At 45.6% G+C, this 25995-nt stretch overlaps 1 protein-coding gene and 1 long non-coding RNA gene across 8 annotated transcripts in view; one reads left to right on the top strand and one right to left on the bottom strand.

Moving 5' to 3' along the window:
- The window catches only part of NPAS3 (neuronal PAS domain protein 3), a 586631-nt gene that overhangs the window by 543799 nt on the left and 16837 nt on the right, over positions 1-25995 (bottom strand). The window contains exon 1 of one of the 6 annotated variants that reach the window (XM_073577844.1): positions 16825-16961. The exons of 4 other annotated variants lie outside the window; for them this stretch is intronic. In XM_073577844.1, the coding sequence (XP_073433945.1) occupies positions 16825-16874 (50 nt within the window). In that variant the 5' untranslated portion in view covers positions 16875-16961. Of the gene's footprint in view, positions 1-16824; positions 16962-25995 lie in introns of those variants that run through there. One more of the 6 variants, XM_073577846.1, reaches the window with a different exon arrangement.
- LOC141091996 (uncharacterized) overlaps positions 17136-25995 on the top strand; it is a 123012-nt gene continuing 114152 nt past the window's right edge. For both annotated transcript variants that reach the window (XR_012232641.1, XR_012232640.1), the window contains exon 1: positions 17136-17249. This is a non-coding gene — a long non-coding RNA (uncharacterized lncRNA). The remainder of the gene's footprint in view (positions 17250-25995) is intronic.

Here is a 25995-nt window from a genome sequence, read left to right as displayed (position 1 = left end):
CTCATCCCTAGATATGGTAATTGGTCTACTGGTTAAGGCCAAGCTCATACGTTGCAGTCAAGATACAATTTTGTTGCTGCAGTTCTTGAAAAATCACGTCAAAACGGTGCATAAAAAAAAAAAAAAAAAATAATAATAATAATAATAATAATGCAACCGCAACATGTGAAAGCACCCAGAGAGCTATTTATTATTCACTTTTGAGTTGAGATTGTCATTAAAAAGGTTGTTCTAGTCACCTGACCACCGCAGCCAATCACAGGCTTCAGCGGTCTTGTAACATCTGAATGTCACAGTCATTTCCAGAGCCAGCACAAGCGACTGACGCAGACTGTGCTGATTGATCAGGTGTGACAGGTGGCGAGTCTGCCACTGATTGTTATTTTATATCAGACTTTGCTTTAAAAAAAAAAAAATAGAAAAAACAATACCACTATATACTTCTTTAAAAATGTCCGCGTTGCTAGCAAAGATTTGTTGCCACTATTAGTGACTGACCATAATGAACCTTGTCTGTTTTCACCCTGTATGCAAGTAGTGATGTAATCCCAGCCACCTTCATTGCCATGTGAACCATGTGAAATGATGACTGGCACAGATATTTCCCTTCAAAACCCGCAGGTTTAAACATGTCACTTTCTAATTAACAGTACAGCTGCAGTGAGAACAAAGTTGTATCCTCCCTGCAGCCACTCGCTTCCAATCATTGGGTTGATACTGGTGTCAGTGACAGTCAAGGCTCGGTATACAGGGACTGTGCTGGCATCATGCACACCATTAAACTGAACTCCAAACATGGACTTCTCCTGGAAGGCTGTTTTACAGTTGGGGGAGGAAAGAGAACATTCCAGCTCTAAACTTCAGGTCTCCATTTATTTCTATGGGGTTCAGGTTCATGTTCGGGTACAGTTTTGGTACCCGAACCAAACTTTGGACTAATGTTTAGTCGACCCCGACCATCCACGGGTCTGCTCATCCCTAATAATGATGTAAAATATTGATCAAATACCGTACTTAACGTGACCTAAGTTTTTGGTTTTTTTCACAACTCACCGGACCTTTTAAAAATAAAAAGGGGTTGAACACCCTTTTTATTCTTTTATTATTTGTATTGCTCTAGTCTATATAATCAGTAATGATGATCTTAAGACTGATTCTTTATGAAATAATACAGAAGTCACCAGCTAACCCAATAGAAGAGTGTTAGGACAGTTGTACACATGCCACAAACCACTTTGGCCTCGATTCTTCATTTGGGTTTCCTTTTTAAATTTTTTTTTTTCTTATCTTTCTTTTAGCACTAGCGGATTTTGAGCAAAATTCATCAAAATGGCGCATGATGATATTTGATGAACTTGGCTCACATTCAAAGATGTTTTATTTCCTCCTCTACTTTATTTATGCTTTTTAGAATAAAATGTCACCCAACTGTTTTAGTAAGCTTCAGAATCTCGCTGCACAAAAAAAAAAAGACAGATTTTTTGCTCAATTTTGTGACATTTCAAAATGTCTCAAAAGGATAAAATAGCCCAATAACATCTGCGTAATAAAAACCGTGCCCAGTTTGCTGCAAAACTATCGTAAATACGTCCGATGGATGAAAAAACTAGTGGCGCAAAAAAAATGAATAAAAAATGCCTAAAAAGTAAACTTTGCTTTAAAAAAAAGGCCAAATAGAATCTGTAAGGAACATTTAGAAGTAATCATTATATTTTCATTACAAAGTTGCTTTTGATAATTCAGAAAGCTTAATATAAAAATGTTCCAAATAGAAACTATTATTAAAAGCCACAGCAACCGATCACCTACACAGGGCTGGACACAGCGCACTGCTAGGAGCTGATAACTAGTTGCCATGGACTTGGTCCTTTACATCATGCTATTAGGAAAACACTTGAAGGAGCCTCTGTGGGGGATATTTCCAAGGAAATTCCTAAATTGTAAACTTGCAAGCACATGGCAACCAATTAGACATTTGCTTTCATCATGAAACTTGCACTACATGGTTCAGAGTTAATTGCTGATTGTTATCTGGAAGGTGCAGCACAGCCCCATCGACTAGGAGTACATATTATAATGATTGAAAACCATTCTTTTGCTTCAGGAATTCTTTCATTTCAGTTCATGACCTTGGAAATTTTCTTAAATAACAAAAAGTACTTGACCGGACCAAATCTTCTCAAAAGAGTCTAGTAAACTCATAAAAAAAAAGTTTTTATCACAATGCACCTGTTGGTCGATACTGCAGAAACAAGATACAATTAGGGTTATGTGTAGTCATCAAGCTCAATAGTATTTGCTGCTACAACCTGTAGGCTGACTGAGGAAGATGGGGCTGGGAGAAGGCAGAGGGTTGGGAAGTGCTTTGACACTCCCAGAGGACTTAAGCCTCATTTGCATACCTGTTAAAACAGTGATTTTTCAGATCAGGGATTAACAGACTCCATCAGTAAAGGTGAGGAGCAATATGACCATATAAACAACTTGAAGTGGATGGATTGTTCTGACAGATTCCCTTTAGTGATTAGAGACATGTTCGCATAATACTATTAAAGTGAATGTGTGTTAGGTGTTGGGTTCCTGCCTCTGCACAGGAGGAATCCCGACCCTTGCCTTCTGCTGTCTCCCATTCAGTCCCAGCCGCAGTGGAGCCTGCTCAGCAAAGCTGCCGATCCTGGCATCTTGCTCAGGCTAGTGCTGTTGGGTTGGTTGCTGCTGCCTTCACTGGTTCAGCTATAGCAGCCTGCACTAGTCAGCGGCGAGCAGCTCCAGAGTCTAAGTCCATTTTGCAGCCTACTGAGCATGCCCGTGGGATGACCTCTCATTGGAGGTCGGAGGTCACCTGCTCAGGTCCTCAAGCAGCTCAGATTAGACCATCAGGAAAGTCCCGGAAGGACACTGCTATAAAAGTGTCGTAGGGCCACTCGGCCATGCGCTAGTATAGACTCATTATGTTATTGGTATGTGTGATGATGGATGCATGAATCTGGTGAGTGGCTCATTATATTACCCCCTCCTTTGATACGCATGTGTTAGGGTATCTGAGTCAGCGCCAACGGGTGGCTTTGTTTCCGCCACTGTGCTCCTAGCATTGTCACACACTAGCGTCCGGTGGTGTCATCCTGTACAAGGCACTGCTGTATCACGCCAAGTCAGCACCCGCCAGTGCAGTGCCATGCGCAAGTTGTGCGCTGTTTAGCCCAACCTTGGGCGATTAGTGGCGCATGCCAGTGAGGCACCGTGCACACTTGCACGTCTCTCACTAACCGCAATAGCGGCGCCGAGTGCTGCTGGTCTAGAGGGACCCTTTCCTTTGTCTCTGAGGCAGGGTCTTGTGACCGTATAGCAGCGCTCCCTCAGCCGAGTTCTGTGAGGTTAACAGGCTCTGGCTTTACTTCCAGCGGCTCTGTAAAGTAACAGAGTTCACTCCTATACGCACCGGGACAGTGGTTACCTGCGGGTGCTCAGATAGAACTCCACCATTACCTAGCAGCAGTATACCAGCTCTGCACAGTGGACCCCGGGTTGCGATCGCACTCTCTTATATTTTATCTTTAGTGCGATCCGCAACCCTAACAATGTGTCACCAGGTTTTCCCAAACTAAAATAGGCCTGCACCTTTAAACACCTTTTATTATACCTACAGAAGGCGAGTTTCAGTCCAATGGGCGTCTCTTGTGATGATACGGCGCCTCCTTTCCTGCTTCGTGTGGATGATGTGTCCTACATCATCCACACATTGTCCCCCATCGCGCTCCAGCTCATACACACTTCTTTTTGTCCTGCCGATGGCAAAGCAAAGTATTGTAGAGTGCAGACACAGGGAAAGCCCAAAGAGCACTGATGACCTTGAAGTATTGCCAGCGCATGCTCATTATAGTGGCTTGTCTGCCCTCGGCAATGCAGATAGAAGTGCGCCTGCATTGAAGTGCAATGGGGAGCAATTTGTGAATACTCTAGGATACGCCATTCACATGAAGCAGTAAAGGAGGACGGCGATCGTAAGACGAGAGAAGGCGCCTGATCAAAACCAGAGACGCCTATCGGACAGGACATACATACGGCATATTACAACGATGTAACAAAAGGCTTACAGGTGCTGGCCGTACTTTATATGGGGAAAGCTGGTGACAGGTTCCCTTTAAAAAAAATGGAAACTTTGGTAATAGTAACAATCTGCTATGGACAGTCTTCTTGTAAGTACAGTACATAAAGGTTAAAAGCAACTTTGTAACCAGTTTTCTATTTGCTCCAAATAATCTAAAATGCTAAATAAATCAACATGCCAGGAAATTCATCCTATTAGCATGGCCAGCAGGAAAGAAGGATAAGCCCCTTTACAAACAGCTAGGTTTTAAAATATCGTTGTAAAATAGTATAGAAAAAAACAGAGACCGTGAATGTTGCCTGGAAGAGCACTGAGCCAACTTCTACCATCAGCCTCCTGGCCTGGATGGCCTTCATGGGAAAACATCTCTGTTGTGAGTTCATTCTCCCCTCCGTCACTGAGGCCTGGTGAACTCCCTATTCTAGTGAAGGAAGGTAGTGAGCCTGATTATCAGGCACCTGGGACTAATGAAGACGATTGGCTGAGTGGAGTCACTGACTGGATTTAAGGCAGCCTACGCCCTTTCTGCCCTGCGGGTGATTTCTCTGTGGACTCTTGGACACCAGTCTGATTCCTGCTCTCCTAAAGCTAAGTTTTCTGTTTTGCCTTTTTGCATTTAAGATTTGTTTTGGTTTTTCCTGCTTTTTGGATTCTGCCACTCCCTGCTGGAGTGTGCAGTGTTCCGTTAGCTCTTGTCTTCTGAAAGTACCTGAGTGCTGATTTAGTTTTGAAGCTTAGTTGCTTCAGGGCCATTTTTATATCAGCTTGTTGGCTTTTGTCTCTGATAGGGTTTTGGCAGATTGCAGACAGCAGCCTTCCTATCCGTTCCTATTTAGGTAGTTTTTGGGCCCCGTCTTTGCTCAGCCTGTCTTTCTGTCTGTGTAAGTGTTTTCATCTTGCTTCACCGTCATTATATGTGGGGGGCTGCCTATTGCTTTGGGGTCTGCTCTGGGGCAGTTAGATTTCCCCTTTCCTTCTTTAGGCCTATGTATCTCTCCGGCTGTGATCGAGGGGTCTAGGTCATCGTAGGAACCCCCCACGGCTACTGCTAGTTGTGTTGATAGGTTCAGGGGTCTGCAATCTGATAGTTGCCAACTTCTCTGGTTTTCTGGACTTAGCTAGCATTTCTGTTTTTGCCTCCTACGGTGACTCAATCATAACACATCTCTTTATTAAGGCATACATAGCCAATGCTGTGTCCTATATACACACCTATGGTTACTATATGGTGGTTGCTATACATGGTGGTTATATACATGGTTACTTTCATGGCACCTGAAAGAAAATCTAGAGCTTATAATCTAGAGCCATATTAATAGCACAGACATCAGGACATCCCACAGAGATGGCTGCTGAAAAAGGGAACAGGGATGTAGATATGGGATGCATCTGTAGGAGCCAGATACAATGAGGATTCTCTTCCCACTTCTACTTTATGGACGAAGCTTGCTGAATACTGATCTCCTCAGGTAGTGCTGATACGTCACCATTTGTGCTACAAGAAACATTTATCTCCATTTACAAAGTTTCTGACACCCTCAAGTGTCTCCAGACAAGAAGCAATTGAGTACATCTTTGAAAACTTTGAAAAAAAAGTGTGATGAAAACTACCCAGCGTTCATCTCAGGGACTTTCATAAGCCACACACCACCATTGCAGAGCAACAGATGGGGGCGATAGTGAGACAAGGGGATATACTGCTGCATTGTATCCCTAGCTCGTACCTGTAGGTGTCACCGCCATCACTTAGGCCCAGGACTGGCTGCAGCCGTCAGGCGACCGATGGGTGGGAACCTACACAGACGTGCTCATGTGCACAGATCATGCGACCACCATTCAACCCTATGTATTTATGGGCAGCGGCAGGCCTTGACCTGAAGAGCGGACATAATGAATTGGGGAGGATAAATAACTGCCTTGGTCAAAACACAAACATTTAAGGCATTCTAGAAACGTAACTAGAAAGTGGCCAATTCCTATAAATGTTTCAGCAATAGCAATGTGTGCTAGAGTCGCTCTTCTGTGGGATGGGAGCAGTCCGGCTAACACAAACACACATCACATCAAATGAGCCTTGGAACCTTTTTTGAAGGTGATAACCACTGTATACAGGCAAACACGCCCAATCTCCCGAGTTTGAGAATCACTGATCAAAATTTGGCCTTGGTCAAATTTACTCAGATCCTTACTCTTCCCCATTTTCCCTGCTTTCAACACTTTACGAACTGACTGAATATTCACTTGTTGCCTAGTATCATAACACTTAAGGAGCTGTCCATATCTTAAACATAGTTGATTAAAACAATCTTTAAAAGCTAAGCATTTTTCAAATTTACACTTGTATAACATTCCCTACCGTTCCCTTCCATGTTTTCCTGCCTCTGTGCCTCCCCTGCTGGTTTCCACACCCCTTCTTCCTTGAATGTCATTAGTGATGGGGATGGGCGGTTCTCCTCCGTCTTCCAAACTGCTGGGTGGGTCATCTCTTATTGCTGGTGTTTTGCCAGTGCTCTCCGCACCAAAACCTCAAGGCGAGAGAGCACGGTGAGCATGCGCTGGTTGTCTATCCCACTTGTCAATGTGTCCTCCCTTCTTTCTGGCGTTTTGTCCAGCGCACTCTGCTCCAAACCCCCTCTGAACGCCATCAAGAAAAGAGGACACCCTGAGTGTGTGTTGTCTATTCCAATGCAAACTCAGTGTGTCCTCGCTCCTTGCTGGAGTTCAGAGAATGTTAAGAACAGAACGCAATGACAAAACGCCATCAAAAAGGGGGGACACATGAGCAGCAGAACAGGCCAGACACTAATGTCACTAATGACAAGGAAAAGGGGGCACTGAAACAAGCAGCAGAGAGGGACAGCAGAGTGTAGGAGCAACCGAGTGCACATCGCTGAGGAGACCCACCCTGAACGTTGGAAGTTTCACAAGAGAAGTCATTGGAAGTTTATTTTAAAAAAAAAAACGTAGTGAGGTTAGCAAGGGAACAGTAGGTAGTTCTAAACATGTGAAATAGCTTTGATTCTGCAGCATCACTCTTCTATCTCTACTTGTTGCAGCATATGAGAGCACAACTTGGGCGAGCAGAGGAGCCATGTCGCTAGTCCAAACTGTCCCCTACTGAGACAAACATTTTTAAATGCTTTATTCTCCTGTTTAAAATAGAAAACCAAATATTCACTTCCCACACCGGCATGCTCCAGTCCGAGGGTAGTGTGAGTGATGCTGAGCAATTAGCGGCTGCTGACTGGCTGCAGGGCTCACATGACATTGTTGCAATGGGGCATGAAGTAAGTTTATTTTTTTCCTTAATTTTAAAAGTGAAATACAAGGTAGTAGTGGAAAACCCCTTAATATTACATATTAATATAATAACTATACTATCATACATGATTATATTACTATCACATTTCATTTTCTACAACTTTATTTTTGTATTCCATTTTTTCTACATGACTATGTAGAGATGACATTGCTGAATTTTCTGCTACTGCAATTATTTGCTTTATAGAAGGCACCTGCACATAGGAAAGCATCAAATTCACTGACTTCTATGTGAGAGTGTTGCTGACATGCTCAGTGACCTGTGCAGAGGACACTGTACAGGGAGAGGGAGGAGGTCAGCTGTCCACATCACTTTCTCTCAATGGCAGATCCTTGATTATCGGTCTCTAGATTTATAATAGAGTTTTATTTTAAATGTCACTTTAAATCTTCCCCTCTGAAGGTAATGAGATGCTGCAAACCTTGTGTATACAGCACATACTGAAAAACTCTCCAGAACGTCAAAGTAAATTGTGTGCTAAACGGCCAATTTAATAAATGCAATATTTCAAGATATCCCCAACTTCCTATCCAGTCGGCGGGGGGGGGTCCATCTGGATGGAGCAGAGCGGAGATCAAGCATCCTCTATGGGACCGCTGGAGAAGGTGGAGTACAGCACTTGGCTATCTCCAGCAATCACTAGAGGATGAATAGAGCTGAGGTTCACATGCTCACCCTTCAAAGCCCTACTGTTGGGGTCCATGCAGATCCCAGATGTTGTACAGCAAGTCTGTGCGGAGGTGGGTGGCCGCTTTGCTTATAACAATAGTTTAGTGGGAAAGCAAATAGAAAAAACAGACATTTCAAAATTTGGACATACATATTATCTTAATGCAACAGATCGTCATGCCCACACAGGGGTGGTGAGCAGCACAATATACATTCTTATAGTCACTTCACATTCCAGCCACAAGTTACTAAATCTTTTTTGCAAGCATGCATGGCCTTTAGCTGAACTCATATAGGACCAGTACGGAAGGAGAATCAAAAGGAAAAAAATATAGTTTAAGACTCTTCAGGTTGTCAATCACGTGATTGCAAGGACCAAACTGGTGACGTACACTTTCCTAAATACTGCGAGGATTTGATAGTCTGGGGACAACGTACAGTCAGTGAAGATGTGATATCAGTGAGTTAGGTGACAGGGCACACTGGACAATGATAGCTATGAGAATTCAGGTAGGTACACAAATATTTGGCCAGTGACCGAATTTTTGTGATTTCAGCTCTGTAGGCACTATTTTTTTTTATTTAAAATGAAACAAGTGAGATACAACTGAAGTGGAGACTTGTGGGTTTAATTAAAGGGGTTTTCAACAAAAACATCCTGTAAAATGTTTAGGAGTTGGAACCATTCTTCTACAAAGCCTCATTTCAGGAGCTCAAAAGTAATTGGACAAATTAACTTTATCATAAATAAAATGTTCCTATTTAATACTTTGTAGAGAATCCTTTGCAGGCGATGACGGCTTGAAGTCTGGAAGCCATGGACATCATCAAGCGCAGGGTTTCCTTCTTTGCGATCATTTGCCGGTCTTAACTGCAGCTGACTTCAGTAGTTGCTTGTTTGTGGGTCAGAATATTCCACCTCTTTACCTTAAACTCCTGGGTTCCTTTCTCAATATGTTTTTGGTCATTGGACGCCGCTTCACAGTACAGATGGACAATCACCCTTGCTGCATTTAGGTGAATTTGAGCAGAAAGTATGGCTGTGTACACTTCAGAATTCATCTGTCTGCTTCTGTCCTCAGTCACATCATCAATAAACACTAGTGACCTAGCAACATTAGGAGCCATGCATGCCCACGCCATCACACTGCCTCCACCATGTTTTACAGAGGATGTTCTGTGCTTTGGATCATGAGCCGTTCCATGTCTCCTCCATACTTTCTTCTTCCCATCATTCTGGTACAGATTGATCTCAGTTTTGCTTTTCCAAAACTGGGAGGCGTCTTTAGATATTTTTTTTTGGCAATGTCTAATCTGGCCTTTCTATTTTTAAGGCTGATTAATGGTTTGCACCTTGTGGTGAAACTGCTGTATTTGCTCTCATCAAGTATTCTCTTTATGGTAGACGTAGGCTGGAGTCACACTAACCAGCGCAAAATACGGTCAGTATTTTACATGCGTAATACGGATGAATGACCCCTAAACAGTGCTCCGTATGTCATCCGTAATCAAGGTGTGGTTGCGTATTTTGCGCATGTCAGCATCCGTATGTAATCCGTATGGTGAGATTTTCTCGCAGGCTTGCAAAATGGACATATAATGGAGCCCTATGACTGTTTTAATGAAGAAATGAAAGAATAGATATAGACACATCGAATGAATATATATATATATATATATATATATATATATATATATATGTATATGTATTCTATGTGTATATATCTATTCTTTCATTTCTTTATTAAACCTGTCAGTGTGATTTTACCGTATAGCTCACTGAATTGCCAGCTTTGCTAAAAGACACCTGGTGCGTATTTCTTGCAAGTCACATGTGTGGTCCGTGTGTAATCCGTATTTTTTGCGCACCCATAGACTTGCATTGGCGTATTACGGCCGTAGTACGCTGACAATTGCAGAATGCTGCGATTGGCACGGAGCGTAGGATACGGAGGAGAAATATACGGCTGGTGCGAGGGACCCCATAGAGAATCATTGGTCCGTGTGTAATTCGTGCTTTTAGCACCTCTCTCTCGGCCGTATTCCTCGCCAGTGTGACCCCGGCCATAGGGTGTGTGCACACATTGCGGATTCTGCTGCGGATCCGCAGTGGATTTGGGCCTGCGGATCTGCAGCAGATTCTCCTGCGGTGTACAGTACCATTAAATTCAATGCAAAACAAAAAAACGCTGTGCACGTGCTGCAGAAAAATCTGCACTGAAACGCAGCGGTTTGAAATCCGCAGCATATCAATTCTTTGTGCGTATTCCGCAGCGTTTTTACACCTGCTCCATTACAGGTATCCGCAGGTGTAAAATCCGCACAAAAACTGCAGAAAATCTGCAGTAAATCTGCACTAAATCCGCAGGTAAAACGCAGATCATTTTACCTGCGGATTTAGCAAAATCCGTGCGGAAAAATCTGCAACAGAATCAGAAATGTGTGCACATACCCTTAGATACTGAAACACCTACTTGCTGTAGAGTGTTCTTCACTTAGGTGCATGTTATGAAGGGGTTTCTTTTCACCATGCAAAGGATTCTGTGATCATCCAGCACTGTTGTCTTGCATGGACATCCAGGCCCTTTGACTTCCCAAGCTCACCAGTGCGCTTTTTGGACAGAATGTACCAAACTGTTGATTTGGACACTCCTAACATTTCTGCTATCTCTCTTATGGATTTCTTCTTTTTTTCAGCCTAAAGTTGGTCTGCTTTTCTTACACTAAGAGCTCCTCTGACATCATGTTGTGGGTTCACAACAACAGTTTAAAAATGCAAATGCCACACTTGGAATCAGCTCCAGAACTTTTACATGCTTAACTGATGATGGATTAGCAAGGGAATAGTCTACTGAGCTCATTGAACAGCTTTTTGCGATAACTGTCAAATTACTTTTGGTTTCTCAGAAAAGAGGCATCTGCATATTAACAGCTGTAATTCCTATGTCCTGAACGTCTGCTCTTTAAGCCAATATTGACTATATAAATGTATCCTGAATATGTTTTGGTAAACAGCTAAAATGCCAAAACTTGTGTCACTGTCCAAATATTTCTGGACCTAACTATCGATGCTGTACTAGTTATGTGATATATGCTGTACCAGCTAAGTGACTTTGTCCCCTCTTCTCCCTATATACTGGCCTATACTGATGACACCCAATTATTCACATCATTACTTGACATCACCTTTGCATTACTACAAAATATCAGTGATTTTCCACTGTCTCTAAAATTAGGTCTCTCTTTGGTCTTAAAGGGAACCTGTCAGCAATTTTTGGGCTACCAATTAAAAATATAATTTTAATTTAGTGTCAACTATGCATTACACAACTACTTCTGTAACCCCGACTCCCCATGTATCATCCATAAATACCTTTTTTTATTCCTCCCACGCTGTATGTTAATATGTTCGGTCCGGTCTGATGGGCGTGTCTTCTTTTCCATCTCTCCACCCCTCCTCGCTTGCTCTACGCATTTTTTGTGGTGAATTTTGCCGAGCGCATAGTTTTTGTGCGTGCGCATTCGAAAAGCATCTCGCACGTGCGCAGTATGCTTTGCCCAACTGTGGGCATAGACGAAAAGCGGTATTGCGCATGCCCCAGCAGGGAACACAGAAATGGCAGCTAAATACTTCCGGGCCATAGAGAGCAAGCGCGTATGCTGGCGCATACGTAATACTGCTTTTCTGCTTTGCCCACAGATGGGCAAAGCATACTGAGCACGCGCAAGATACCATTTGAATGTGCAAGCGCGAAAACTCTACGCAATGTGTGATATACACAGCAAGGAATACGTACAGGAAGCAGAGGAAGGGGGAGACGGACACTAAGCCACGCCCATCAGACCGGAAAGAATAGATTACCATACAGCGCAGGAGGAATAAAATGGGTATTTATAGATTATACATGGGGGTAACAGAAGTAGTTGTGCAATGCATAGGTGATACTAAATTAAATGATATTTTTAGCTGGTAGCCCAAAAAAGTGCTGACCGGTTCCTTTTAAACAGAATCTCTCTAAAACTGTATTCCTTGCAATTCCTCCCTCTACTAGCCAACCCTACATGCAATATTGCCATTTCCATATGAGATTCTACCAGAACTCCCCAGCAGTACGCTCATGGTCTTGGGGTCATATTTGACAGAGAACTTTCCTTTATTCTCTATACTCCCTGACAGAAGTTATGTCGCTTATCCATGTTATGTAAATAAAAGCTTATAACCTGACGTTAAATTCATCCATTGATTGCATAAATTATTCTTTTGAAAGCTGAAATCCTCCGAAATGTGGTTTAGGTTAAGAAAATAAATTGGCATCAATGCAGAAATATTGATCATTTAACTGACTGGTGACCGGATCTTCCAGCTTTATTTAAATGCCCCTATTTATAATAGTGTTGGTTGGACCATACACGACAAGCACTTTTTAACTTTAATTTCCCCCACTGTATTTCGTGATCTATTGTAGCTTGCGAGCAGTATCCTCACTCCTCCTTGGCATTTTTTGTGTTTTGCTACCTCACAACCTGGAATTTCACTGTTTTTTTTTTTTAGTGTTTCCATCAGATCATGTAAGGAACACGGCTACAACTGTGAACATGTAGTTTTCCTTTAATTGTAATAGGAATAAATAACTGAAAACTTCAGTATGCATAACTATTCACCCCCTGAAGTTGTAGAAACTCCTTTTGCGGTAATTACAGCTGAAAGTCACTCCATGAGCTTTCCACATCTTGCCACTGGGATTCTTGCCCATTCCTCAAGGCAAAACTGCTCCAGCTCCTTCAAGTTGGATGGTTTCCTCTGGTGAATGGCAATCTTCCAAGTCTGACCACAGATTCTCGATTGGCTTAAGGTCAATGCTTTGACTAGGCCATTCCAACACTAAAGTGTTGCTTTAGCAGTATGCTTTGGGTCATTGTCTTGTTGGAAGGTGAATCTCCGTCCCAGTCTCAAATCACTGACAGACAATTGGTTTTGCTCCACTATATCCCTACATTTCACACAATCCATCTTCCCCTCAACTAGAACCATTTTCCATGTTGCTGCTGCTGAAAAACACCCCCACAGCATGATGCTATCACCACCATGTTTCACTGTGGGGATGCTGTTCTTGGGATGATGAGCTGTCTTGGTTTGGCAACATAGTGTTTACCTTGGGGGCTAAAAAGTTAAATTTTTGTCTCATCTGATGACAGCAACTTCCTCAATACATTTGGGAGTCTTGCATGTGTTTAGCAAACTCAAACCAAGCCTTAGAAATTGTGTGTGTAAATAAAGGCTTTTTTTCTGCCCACTCTTCCATAAAGGGAGCCTCTATGGAGCATATGGCTTATTGTGATTGTATGGACAGATACTCCAGTCTCTCCTTGAGAACTTTGAAGTTGCTTCAGGGTTACCTTTGGTCTCTGTGCTGCCTTTCTGATTAATGCCCTGCTTGCCCGGGCTGAGAGTTTTGATGGGCGCCCCTCTCTTGACAGGTTTGTTGTGGTACCAAGTTCTTTCCATTTGATGATAATGGATTTGATGGTGCTCCGGGAGATCATCAGAGATTCTTTTTCCCAACCCTGACTTGTACTTCTCAACAACTTCGTCCCTGACTTGTTTGGAGATCTCCTTGGTCTTTATGGTGTTTGGTTAGTGGTGCCTCTTGTTAATGGTGTTGCAGCCTCTGTATCCTTTCAGAGAAGGTAAAGTGTATATACTGGCAGACTATGTGACACTTACATTACACACAGGTGGACTTCCTGTCATTAAGCATGTGACTTATGAAGGTAATTGCTTGCTCCAGAAATTTTTAGGGGCTTTGTAGCAAAAGGAGTTAATACTTGAATGGCACATGCCATTTTTTAGTTATTTGATCCAATACATTTATTTTTTGTCTATATTTTTCTCACTTCTCAAACTTAGACTATTTAGTGCTGATGCGTCACACACAAATCGGATTACAAAAATATTTAAACACAGGTTGTAATGTAACAAAATAGGTAAAAAGCCAAAAGAGGGTGAACACTTTCACAAGCCATTGTAGGTCTCTTCATAAAGTATCAAGGTATCAGTATTAGGCTATGTGCACTAGGGTGACCACAAAAAATCGATGTCGGAATTTTGTCCGTCTGGACCCCACAAAACGATTCCCCTTTCCGGATATTGAGAGAGCCAAAATTTGAGCTCGATCAAACGACGTTAACCCGTGCCGCTCGTCGCTCAAAGTTTGAAAAAATCCAAATTGAGGTATTTTAAGATTTAGGTATTTTGCATAGTCTGTTAGACTATAAAGAATGTGACAACATTGCAGAAATAGCCCTGACCAAATTTTCGAACCATTTGTGGTATTTGAATGCAGAGTTGGTGGGATTATCGTTTTTTGATCCCACCATTACAGACAATGAAAAGTTGTTAATGGCTAATAAATTGCTCAGTAGCACAGATGAACCATCAGAGCACGCTAGGGTTGTAAATCCAAAAATTAGGAAAGAAAAATTAAAAGAGGTAGGAAGTAACCGACTTTAACGACCTTCTGACAAAAGATGAAGAACAAAAGCAATATGTCCTGCAAGTTGTAAGCAAATGACGAGCATTATATTCTGACGTTTCAAAAACTACTTTAACAAAAGCTCTAGAATAGATTAGATAACTATGTAAAATTATCAACTCATGTAGGTTAGCGTGCTCTGATGGTTCATCTGTGCTACTGAGCAATTTATTAGCCATTAACAACTTTTCATTGTCTGTAATGGTGGGATCAAAAAACGATAATCCCACCAACTCTGCATTCAAATACCACAAATGGTTCGAAAATTTGGTCAGGGCTATTTCTGCAATGTTGTTGTCACATTCTTTATAGTCTAACAGACTATGCAAAATACCTAAATCTTAAAATACCTCAATTTGGATTTTTTCAAACTTTGAGCGACGAGCGGCACGGGTTAACGTCGTTTGATCGAGCTCAAATTTTGGCTCTCTCAATATCTGGAAAGGGGAATCGTTTTGTGGGGTCCAGACGAACAAGATTCTGACATTTTTTTCCCCCCCATATGAGATCCGGTCACCCTAATGTGCACACGTAGTGAAAGGTGCTGCAGATTTTTCCGTGCGGATTTGGAAAAATCCACAGGTAAATTCTCAGGTCAAAAGACATGTGGTTTACCTGCGGATTAGCCTGCGGTTTCACACCTCTACAATGAAGGTGTGAAACCGCTACGGATTCCGCACAAAGAATTGACATGCTGCGGATTGTAACATGCGGAAAAATCCGCAGCATGTGCACAGCGTTTTTCAGTTTACCATTGAAAACAATGGCACTGTACAACACAGCAGAAACTGCTGCGGACCCGCAGCTGCAGAAACGCTATGCATCCGCAGCAGAATCCGCACCGTGTGCACATGGCCAAATGCAGAATCCGCACCGTGTGCACATGGCCAAATGCAGAATCCGCACCGTGTGCACATGGCCTAATGCAGAATCTGCACCGTGTGCACATGGCCTAAGTTGTGAGGTGCTGTATTCTGTGTAGTCTACGTTGTGTTGTGCACTGTGAGTTGTGTTGTGCTGCGAGGTACCGTGTGCTGTGCAGTGCAAGTTGTGTTGTGGAGTGTGAGTTATGCCTGCAGTGCTGTGCAGTGTGAGTTGTGTTGCATTTTGCGCCCTGTGCAGTGTGATTTGTGCTGTGCAGTGCAGAGTTGTGTGTAGTGCTGCCATGTTAGTTGCCACGTGTGCAGTGTCACTTGCCCCCTATGAAGTGCCACTTGCCCCATGTGCAGTGCCAGTTTCCCCCTGCAGTGTCACTTGCCCCATGTGCAGTGCCACTTGCCCCCTATGCAGTGTTACTTGCCTCGTGTGCAGTGCCAGTTTCCCCCTATGCAGTGTCACTTGCCCCATGTGCAGTGCCAGTTGCCCCCTATGCAGTGTTACTTGCCCTGTGTGCAGTGCCAGTTGCCCCCTATGCAGTGTCACTTGTCCCATGTGCAGTGCCAGTTGCCCCCTATGCAGTGTTACTTGCCCCGTGTGCAGTGCTACTTGCCCCGTGTGCAGTGCTACTTGCCTCGTGTGCAGTGCTACTTGCCTCGTGTGCAGTGTCACTTGCACCGTGTGCAGTGTGGCAGCCCCGTGTGCAGTGTTACTTGCCCCGTGTGCAGTGTCGGCAGCCCCGTGTGCAGTGCCAGTTGCCCCGTGTGCAGTGTCGGCAGCCCCGTGTGCAGTGCCGGCAGCCCCGTGTGCAGTGCCAGTTGCCCCGTGTGCAGTGCCGGCAGCCCCGTGTGCAGTGTCAGTTGCCCCGTGTGCAGTGCCAGTTGCCCCGTGTCAGTTGCCCCGTGTGCAGTGTCAGTTGCCCCGTGTGCAGTGTCAGTTGCCCCGTGTGCAGTGCCGGCAGCCCCGTGTGCAGTGCCGGCAGCCCCGTGTGCAGTGTCAGTTGCCCCGTGTGCAGTGCCGGCAGCCCCGTGTGCAGTGCCGGCAGCCCCGTGTGCAGTGCCAGTTGCCCCGTGTGCAGTGTCGGCAGCCCCGTGTGCAGTGTCGGCAGCCCCGTGTGCAGTGCCGGTTGCCCCGTGTGCAGTGTCAGTTGCCCCGTGTGCGGTGTCGGCAGCCCCGTGTCCTGAGCTGTGCGCCTGTCACGCCGGTGTAGCCCGCGTCCCCCGTGCTGCGGGCAGAGCAGACGTCTCCTGTCACACACGCCGCGCACTCCGCTATCCGCAGACGCTCGGGCCTTCGCCATCCACGGTCTCTCTTACCGTTCTCTGCGGGAAGGGTCCTGCTGAAAGCCGGGCTTCGTGGGCGCCATGTTCCGGGCAGCGGCCCCGAGATGTCCGTATGGTCATTCCGCGCCTGGTGTGGGGGAAGCCGCCATCCTCCGCTCACACACAGCCCCGACCCTCAGCCTCCTCCTCCCGAGGGTGACAGCGGCTGTAGCTACGGCGCCTGCATCCCTCCATCAGTGCTCCATCACCGCCCTCCCCGCTCCTCCTCTCCCCTCCTTCTCCTGGTTACCTTCCCTCTCCGGTCACCCCTCACCTATCCTACCGCCCGGCGGCACGGAGCTCCGCGGCAGAGCCTACCGTCCACCTGGTCACACAGTGCGGCAGGGCACGTGTCAGCCGGGCTCCATACAAGCCCCGTCCTCTCTCTGCAGGCACCTGTTGTGCCCCTTCATATATATGTAAGGACCACCGCTGTAATGTCACCGCTGTAATGTGTCCCCCGCTGTAATGTGTCCCCCGCTGTAATGTGTCCCCCGCTGTAATGTCACCGCTGTAATGTGTCCCCCGCTGTAATGTGTCCCCCGCTGTAATGTCACCGCTGTAATGTGTCCCCCGCTATAATTTCACCGCTGTAATGTGTCCCCCGCTGTAATGTCACCGCTGTAATGTGTCCCCCGCTGTAATGTCACCACTGTAATGTCACCGCTGTAATGTGTCCCCCGCTGTAATGTCACCGCTGTAATGTCACCGCTGTAATGTGCCCCCCGCTATAATGTCACCGCTGTAATGTGCCCCCCGCTATAATGTCACCGCTGTAATGTGTCCCCCGCTGTAATGTCACCGCTGTAATGTCACCACTGTAATGTTCCCCCCGCTATGTCACCGCTGTAATGTGCCCCCCGCTATAATGTCACCACTGTAATGTGCCCCCCCCGCTATAATGTCACCGCTGTAATGTGTCCCCCGCTGTAATGTCACCGCTGTAATGTGTCCCCCGCTATAATGTCACCGCTGTAATGTGTCCCCCGCTGTAATGTCACCGCTGTAATTTGTCCCCCGCTATAATGTCACCGTTGTAATATGTCCCCCGCTGTAATGTCACCGCTGTAATGTGTCCCCCGCTATAATGTCACCGCTGTAATGTGTCCCCCGCTGTAATGTCACCGCTGTAATGTGTCCCCCGCTGTAATGTCACCGCTGTAATGTGCCCCCCGCTATAATGTCACCACTGTAATGTGTCCCCCGCTGTAATGTCACCGCTGTAATGTCACCACTGTAATGTTCCCCCCGCTATGTCACCGCTGTAATGTGCCCCCCGCTATAATGTCACCACTGTAATGTGCCCCCCCCGCTATAATGTCACCGCTGTAATGTGTCCCCCGCTGTAATGTCACCGCTGTAATGTGTCCCCCGCTATAATGTCACCGCTGTAATGTGTCCCCCGCTGTAATGTCACCGCTGTAATTTGTCCCCCGCTATAATGTCACCGTTGTAATATGTCCCCCGCTGTAATGTCACCGCTGTAATGTGTCCCCCGCTATAATGTCACCGCTGTAATGTGTCCCCCGCTGTAATGTCACCGCTGTAATGTGTCCCCCGCTGTAATGTCACCGCTGTAATGTGTCCCCCGCTATAATTTCACCGCTGTAATGTGTCCCCCGCTGTAATGTCACCGCTGTAATGTGTCCCCCGCTGTAATGTCACCACTGTAATGTCACCGCTGTAATGTGTCCCCCGCTGTAATGTCACCACTGTAATGTCACCGCTGTAATGTGTCCCCCGCTGTAATGTCACCGCTGTAATGTGTCCCCCGCTATAATGTCACCGCTGTAATGTGTCCCCCGCTGTAATGTCACCGCTGTAATTTGTCCCCCGCTATAATGTCACCGTTGTAATATGTCCCCCGCTGTAATGTCACCGCTGTAATGTGTCCCCCGCTGTAATGTCACCGCTGTAATGTGTCCCCCGCTGTAATGTCACCGCTGTAATGTGTCCCCCGCTGTAATGTCACCGCTGTAATGTGTCCCCCGCTATAATTTCACCGCTGTAATGTGTCCCCCGCTGTAATGTCACCGCTGTAATGTGTCCCCCGCTGTAATGTCACCACTGTAATGTCACCGCTGTAATGTGTCCCCCGCTGTAATGTCACCACTGTAATGTCACCGCTGTAATGTGTCCCCCGCTGTAATGTCACCACTGTAATGTGCCCCCGCTATAATGTCACCGCTGTAATGTGCCCCCCGCTATAATGTCACCGCTGTAATGTGTCCCCCGCTGTAATGTCACCGCTGTAATGTCACCACTGTAATGTTCCCCCCGCTATGTCACCGCTGTAATGTGCCCCCCGCTATAATGTCACCACTGTAATGTGCCCCCCCCGCTATAATGTCACCGCTGTAATGTGTCCCCCGCTGTAATGTCACCGCTGTAATGTGTCCCCCGCTATAATGTCACCGCTGTAATGTGTCCCCCGCTGTAATGTCACCGCTGTAATTTGTCCCCCGCTATAATGTCACCGTTGTAATATGTCCCCCGCTGTAATGTCACCGCTGTAATGTGTCCCCCGCTATAATGTCACCGTTATAATGTGCCCCCGCTATAATGTCACCGCTGTAATGTGTCCGCCGCTGTGATGTCACCGCTGTAATGTGTCCCCTGCTATAATGTCACCGTTGTAATGTGTCCCCCGCTGTAATGTGTCCCCCGCTGTAATGTCACTGCTGTAATGTGCCCCCGCTATAATGTCACCGCTGTAATGTGCCCCCCCGCTGTAATGTCACTGCTGTAATGTGTCCCTCACTATAATGTCACCGCTGTAATGTGCCCCCCCGCTGTAATGTCACTGCTGTAATGTGTCCCTCACTATAATGTCACCGCTGTAATGTGTCCTCCGCTGTAATGTCACTGCTGTAATGTGTCCCCCGCTGTAATGTCACCGCTGTAATGTGTCCCCTGCTATGTCACCGCTGTAATGTGTCCCCTGCTATAATGCCACCGTTGTAATGTGTCCCCCGCTATAATGTCACCGTTGTAATGTGTCCCCCGCTGTAATGTCACCGCTGTAATGTGCCCCTGCTATAATGTCACCGCTGTAATGTGTCCCCCACTATGTCACCACTGTAATGTGCCCCCGCTGTAATGTTACCGCTATGTGTCCTCCGCTGTAATGTCACCGCTATAATGTGCCCCCCGCTATAATGTCACCGCTGTAATGTGTACCCCGCTATAATGTCACCGCTGTAATGTGTCCCCCGCTGTAATGTCCCCGCTTTAATGTCACCGCTGTAATGTGCCCCCGCTGTAATGTCACCGCTGTATTGTGTCCCCCGCTATAATGTCACAGCTGTAATGTGTCCCCTGCTGTAATGTCACCGCTGTAATGTGCCCCCACTATAATGTCACTGCTGTAATGTGCCCCCCGCTGTAATGTCACCGCTGTAATGTGCCCCCCGCTGTAATGTCACCTCTGTATTGTGTCCCCCGCTGTAATGTCACCTCTGTATTGTGTCCCCCGCTGTAATGTCACCGCTGTATTGTGTCCCCCGCTGTAATGTCACCGCTGTAATGTGCCCCCCGCTGTAATGTCACCGCTGTAATGTGCCCCCCGCTGTAATGTCACCACTGTAATGTGCCCCGCTGTAATGTCACCGCTGTAATGTGTCCCCGCTGTAATGTCACCGCTGTAATGTGCCCCCCGCTATAATGTCACCGCTGTACTGTGTCCCCCGCTATATTGTCATCACTGTAATGTGCCCCCGCTATAATGTCACCGCTGTAATGTGTCCCCTGCTGTAATGTCACTGCTGTAATGTGTCCCCCGCTATAATGTCACCGCTGTAATGTGCCCCCGCTGTAATGTCACCTCTATGTGTCCCCCGCTGTAATATCACCGCTATAATGTGCCCCCGCTATAATGTCACCGCTGTAATGTGCCCCCGCTTTAATGTCACCACTTTAATGTTTCCCCCAATATAATGTCACCGCTGTACCGCTATAATGTCACCGCTGTAATGTGTCCCCGCTATAATGTCACCGCTGTAATGTGGCCCCGCTGTAATGTCACAGCTGTAATGTGCCCCCCGCTGTAATGTCACCGCTGTAATGTGCCCCCCGCTGTAATGTCACCGCTGTAATGTGCCCCCCGCTGTAATGTCACCGCTGTAATGTGCCCCCCACTATAATGTCACACCTGTAATGTGTCACCCCGCTGTAATGTCAGGGCTGTAATGTGTCCCCCTGCTGTATTGTGTCCACCGCTGTAATGTCCCACTGTAATGTGTCTCCCGCTGTAATGAGTCATCTACTATAATGTCCCCCACTGTAATGGTGCCACCGTTGTAATGTCAGCACTAGAGTTGAGCGACTAGAGAGTCACTCAACTCTAGTCAGCATCCATGTAATGGTGCCACTGTTGTAATGTGTCCACCGCTGTAATGTTCTCTGCTGAAATGTCCCCACTGTAATGTCACAGCTGTATGGTGTCCTCCGCTGTAATATGTCACCGCTGTAATGGTCCCCCACTATAATGTGTCCACTGCTGTAATGTTGTCACTGCTGTAATGTGTTCCCCGCTGTAAACTCACTGCTGTAATGTGTCCCCTGCTGTAATGTCCCCTGCTGTAATGTTGTCACTGCTGTAATGTGTCCCCCTGCTGTAATGGGTACCCCACTATAATGTACCCACCGCTGTAATGTCGCCCAATGTAATGGCGCCACCGCTGTAATATCGATGCCGCTATAATGTCCCCACTGAAATGTGTCCACCGCTGTAATTTCAGCCACTGAAATGTCCCCACTATAATGTCACCACTGCTGTAATGTTCCCCCTGTAATGTGTCCACCGCTGTAATGGCATCACCGCTGTAATGTGTCCACTCCTGTAATGTTGCCACCTCTTTAATGGCGCCACTGCTATAATGTGTCTCCCCGCTGTAATGTCGCCACCCCTGTAATGTGTCCCCCACTTTAATTTGTCCACAGCTGTAATGGCGCCATCCCTGTAAAGGTGCCACCCCTGTAATGTGTCCCCTGCTGTAATGTCGCCACCGCTGTAATATCTGACAGGTGACTCTATAATACGCATAGGGGGAGACCTGTGAAGTCTCGGGTGAGTGGGGCAGGAGCAGCTACTGGGGTCCGGACTCTTGGACTCATCTCTGTCGCATCGTCCCTGGTTGGCATTTTAAAGTGTATTTTCTACGAAACGCCCATCATTATGGGTGAAACATACAGTTGTGCTGAAAAGTTTACATGCCCCGGCAGCATTTTTGCTTTCTTGGCCTTTTTTCAGAGAATACAAGTGATAACACCAAAACTTCTCCACTCATGGTTGGGTGAAGCCATTTTTTGTCACACTACTGTGTTTTCTCTTTTTAAATCATAATGACAACCCAAAACATCCAAATGACGCAGATCAAAAGTTCACATACCCTGGTGATTTTGGCCAGATAACCTGTACATAAATTGACACAGATAGGTTTGAATGGCTACTAAAAGTAAGATCCTCACCTGTGACCTGTTTGCTTGTAATCAGTTTGTGTGCATAAAAGCTGAGTGAGTTTCTGGGATCCAGAGAGACTCTTGCATCTTTCATCCAGCCACTGAACAAAACAACGGTCAGGTAGACAAACAAAAATTTCATCCACAACTGCCAGGAAAATTGGGATGCAAAGAAAAACTCACAAATAACATGAGCTGAAATACTTGACTCTCTGAAAACTAGCGGTGTGGCTGTTTCAAGATGCACAATAAAGAGGCACTTGAAGAAATATGGGCTGCATGGTCGAGTCGCTAGAAGAAAGCCATTACTGCACAAATGCCACAAAGTATCTTGCCTACAATACGCAAAACAGCACAGAGACAAGCTTCAAAACTTCTGGAACAAGGTAATTTGGACTGATGAGACCAAAATTGAACTTTTTGCCCACAAACATAAACGTTACATTTGGAGAGAGGTCAACAAGGCCTATGATGAAAGGAACACCATTCCTACTGTGAAGCACAGAGGTGGATCATTGATGTTTTGGGGAGGTGTGAGCTACAAAGGCACAGGAAACTTAGTCAAAGTTGAAGGAAAGATGAATGCAGCACATTATCAGCAAATACTGGAGGCAAATTTGCAATCATCAGCCCGTAAGCTGCGCATGGGACGTACTTGGAAGTTCCAACATGACAACGATCCAAAACACAAGGCCAAGTCAACCTGTCATTGGCTACAGCAGAACAAAGTGAAGGTTCTGGTGTGGCCATCTCAATCTCCTGAACTGAATATCATTGAATCACTCTGGGAAGATTTCAAGCACGCAGTTCATGCTAGACAGTCCAAGAATTTACAAGAACTGGAGGCTTTTTGCCAAGAAGAGTGGGCAGCTTTACCATATGAGAAAATAAAGAACCTCATCCACAACTACCACAAAAGACTTCAAGCTGTCATTGATGTTAGAGGGGCAATACACGGTATTAAGAGATGGGGTATGTGAATTTATGATCAGGGTCATTTGGATCTTTTGGGTTGTCATTATGATTTAAAAAGAGAAAACACAGAAACACAGTTGTTTGGCAATAAATGTCTTCACCCAAAAACTACCCATGTGTGGAGAAAAGTTTTGGTGTTGTCATTTATATTCTCTGAAAAAAGGCCAAGAAAGCAAAATTTCTGACGGGGTATGTAAACTTTTGAGCAGAACTGTAACTGGCTGCAATAACGGTCCCTGTCCCTGGCTCCTGCTATCTGTGGTTCAGGGAACATGGACATGAATCAGCGGACAGGTTCCCTCTAAGCTCTCCTGAAAATAAATACCGTCCATGCACCACAAGTACAGACTCGTATATAGATGCAAATTCTCCAAAACTTTCTAAACTAATAGGGTGCATAGACCAGGCCCGGACACTCTAGAATACAGACACCAGACCAATCCCCCCAAAATACAGATAATAGCCCTAACTTCTGAAAAACACCGTCCCAAGACCAGACTCCTTAAATCAATAAGAACCTTAAACCATACCCTCTATAAAGTAAACACTAGTTAGTCATAGCTCAAAGCTAAAAAATCAGACTCCTAAAAACAAAGACCCTCAAACCCTATTCAGAGACCCCCAAACCAACCCTCAAATTAAAGACCCTCCCGCTTTACAGCCCCAGAATAACCAGGCTTCTCCTTGTTTCTGAACCCCATAGCAGACCCCAAACTACCTCCTTAGGCCCGATACTCACTGATTTTCAGATACTCTGCCCTCCTCGTTCCCATGGTCCCACCAACTCCACACAAAGTTCTTGCTCCCATTGTCAGGTGGTGGTATACAGTGTTGCTCCAGAATGGAGGGAAGGGAGGACATATGTATCTGATTTACTGGCTTTTACAGGAGATCTCCCCTTCACATACAATTCTTTTCTCTGCCCAGACATAGATGGGAAGATTACCCCTAATTGGAAAAGTGGTTCAGTGTTTTGTGCTACGATTGGTACAGGGACAAGCTGTAAAAGAGAACTGAAACAATTGCAATGATTTTCTATGAAGATAATTGCTGCCACTGATGTAAATGGAGTTCATTGTTGTCCCCAGCTGATCAAACGTTACTATTGTAGTGTAGTAACACAGTATCAAAGTCTACAATGGTAGAAAGAACCTCTACGTCAGGATTTCCTCATATCACTGGGACAGAAGGCTCAGACTTAAGGTTCATTTACATTGTGAGATTATAGTGAGGAGCGTTCCTAGGAACGCTTGTTTGCCCATAATCATGCAGTGTAAACAGGCTGGTGGTCACCCAACAAATGAGCAGAGCACTGCACAAAAGAGCACCGTTCTCAGCAAAACATTGTCCTGTGTATCCAGGACCTGCTCGGCCTAGAACAATGGCCACCTGTGTGCACTGACCTAACCTAACAGCCTTGTATCTACCTATGAGGCTCATATCTCAGGTCAGAAGACCAGCAGTTTCCCCAGGAATTTTGGCCATAAAATGAAATGTACAATACAAGTTGTGTGAATGCTCCTTTAGGCCAAGTTCACATATTTAGTGATTTTTCTTGTATGCAAAATTTGGTCATTCATAATGCTTGATCTGTATTTTTCAGCTGAGTTTTTACCATTAGTGTGTTATCCGTACAAGCTTGGACTGGTCCACAAGGGAACAGGTGAGTCTCGGGCCCCTGTGCAGAAGTGGGCCCCACCCCATATATATGAGCACTAGTTGGCACTATACTCTTGAATTACAATGTGCAGACAAGAACATCATCTCATCATTCAATTACCAACTAACCAGTTTATTATACACCGCGTTCCAAATTTTTATGAAAATTTGATTTAAGTATCATAAAGATGCACATTTTTGCTTTTCAAGCAAACTCATGGATGGTATTGTGAATCTTTGCTGTTTGTATCACTGAAATCAATCTCAAATACCTGTGATAATTAGTTTAGCAGTTGAGCCCAATTAAAGGAAAACAACTTACAGAGGACATTCTACATTATTAAGCTGGCCACAGGTTTTGTCATGATCCAGGTTGGATTATGACAGATAAATGCACTAGTAACTTTTTTTTTTCCTTCAAGCCTTTGGCTTTAAGGTAGTTTTGCCCCCGGTGGCCATTAGGGTCATTGCACTGTGGTGATTTCAGTTCTAGTTTTGCCCCCGGTGGCCGGTAGGGTCATTGCACTCTGGTTTCTTTAGTTTAGTGCACGTAATTATCACTAAGAGGTGTGATTGCTCTGGTTTATCTATATAGGTGTGTCTTGTTCTCTCACTCACTGTTGGTGATATTGCTCATTTCCAACCAAGTCTGGTGGAGGAAGTAACTGCAGAGAGGAGTTCCTTGCAGCTCAGGCAGAGCTCTGGTGTAGTAGCTTCAGGTGGAAGCTGAATTCTGGTGGTGGACTCTGTTGCTGGGAGCAAAGCTAAGTGGTGTTACTCAGGGGAGTGCAGGAAGTCTCCACGTCCCCATTCCCTATCGCAGGGCCCTCCATTGTATCAGTTTCCTTGGTGTTTCCCTTTATTATTTTAATTCGCCCTGCTGGAGGCGGTGTATCCGGTTATACGTGTAATTCTGAAATTCGCTTGCTGGAGGCGGTGTATCTGGTTGCACGTTATATTATTTAAATTCGCCCTGCTGGAGGCGGTGTATCCAGGGTCACGTGTGCCATAGAAATTCGCCCTGCTGGAGGCGGTGTGTCCAGTCACACGTTGACCATCACAGGTTTCAAG

This window comes from Dendrobates tinctorius, unplaced genomic scaffold (assembly GCF_039654945.1).
Source record: "Dendrobates tinctorius isolate UK_male_01 unplaced genomic scaffold, ASM3965494v1 ptg000057l, whole genome shotgun sequence".
Lineage (NCBI taxonomy): Eukaryota > Metazoa > Chordata > Amphibia > Anura > Dendrobatidae > Dendrobates > Dendrobates tinctorius.
This window is presented reverse-complemented; position numbering and strand designations above follow the sequence as displayed.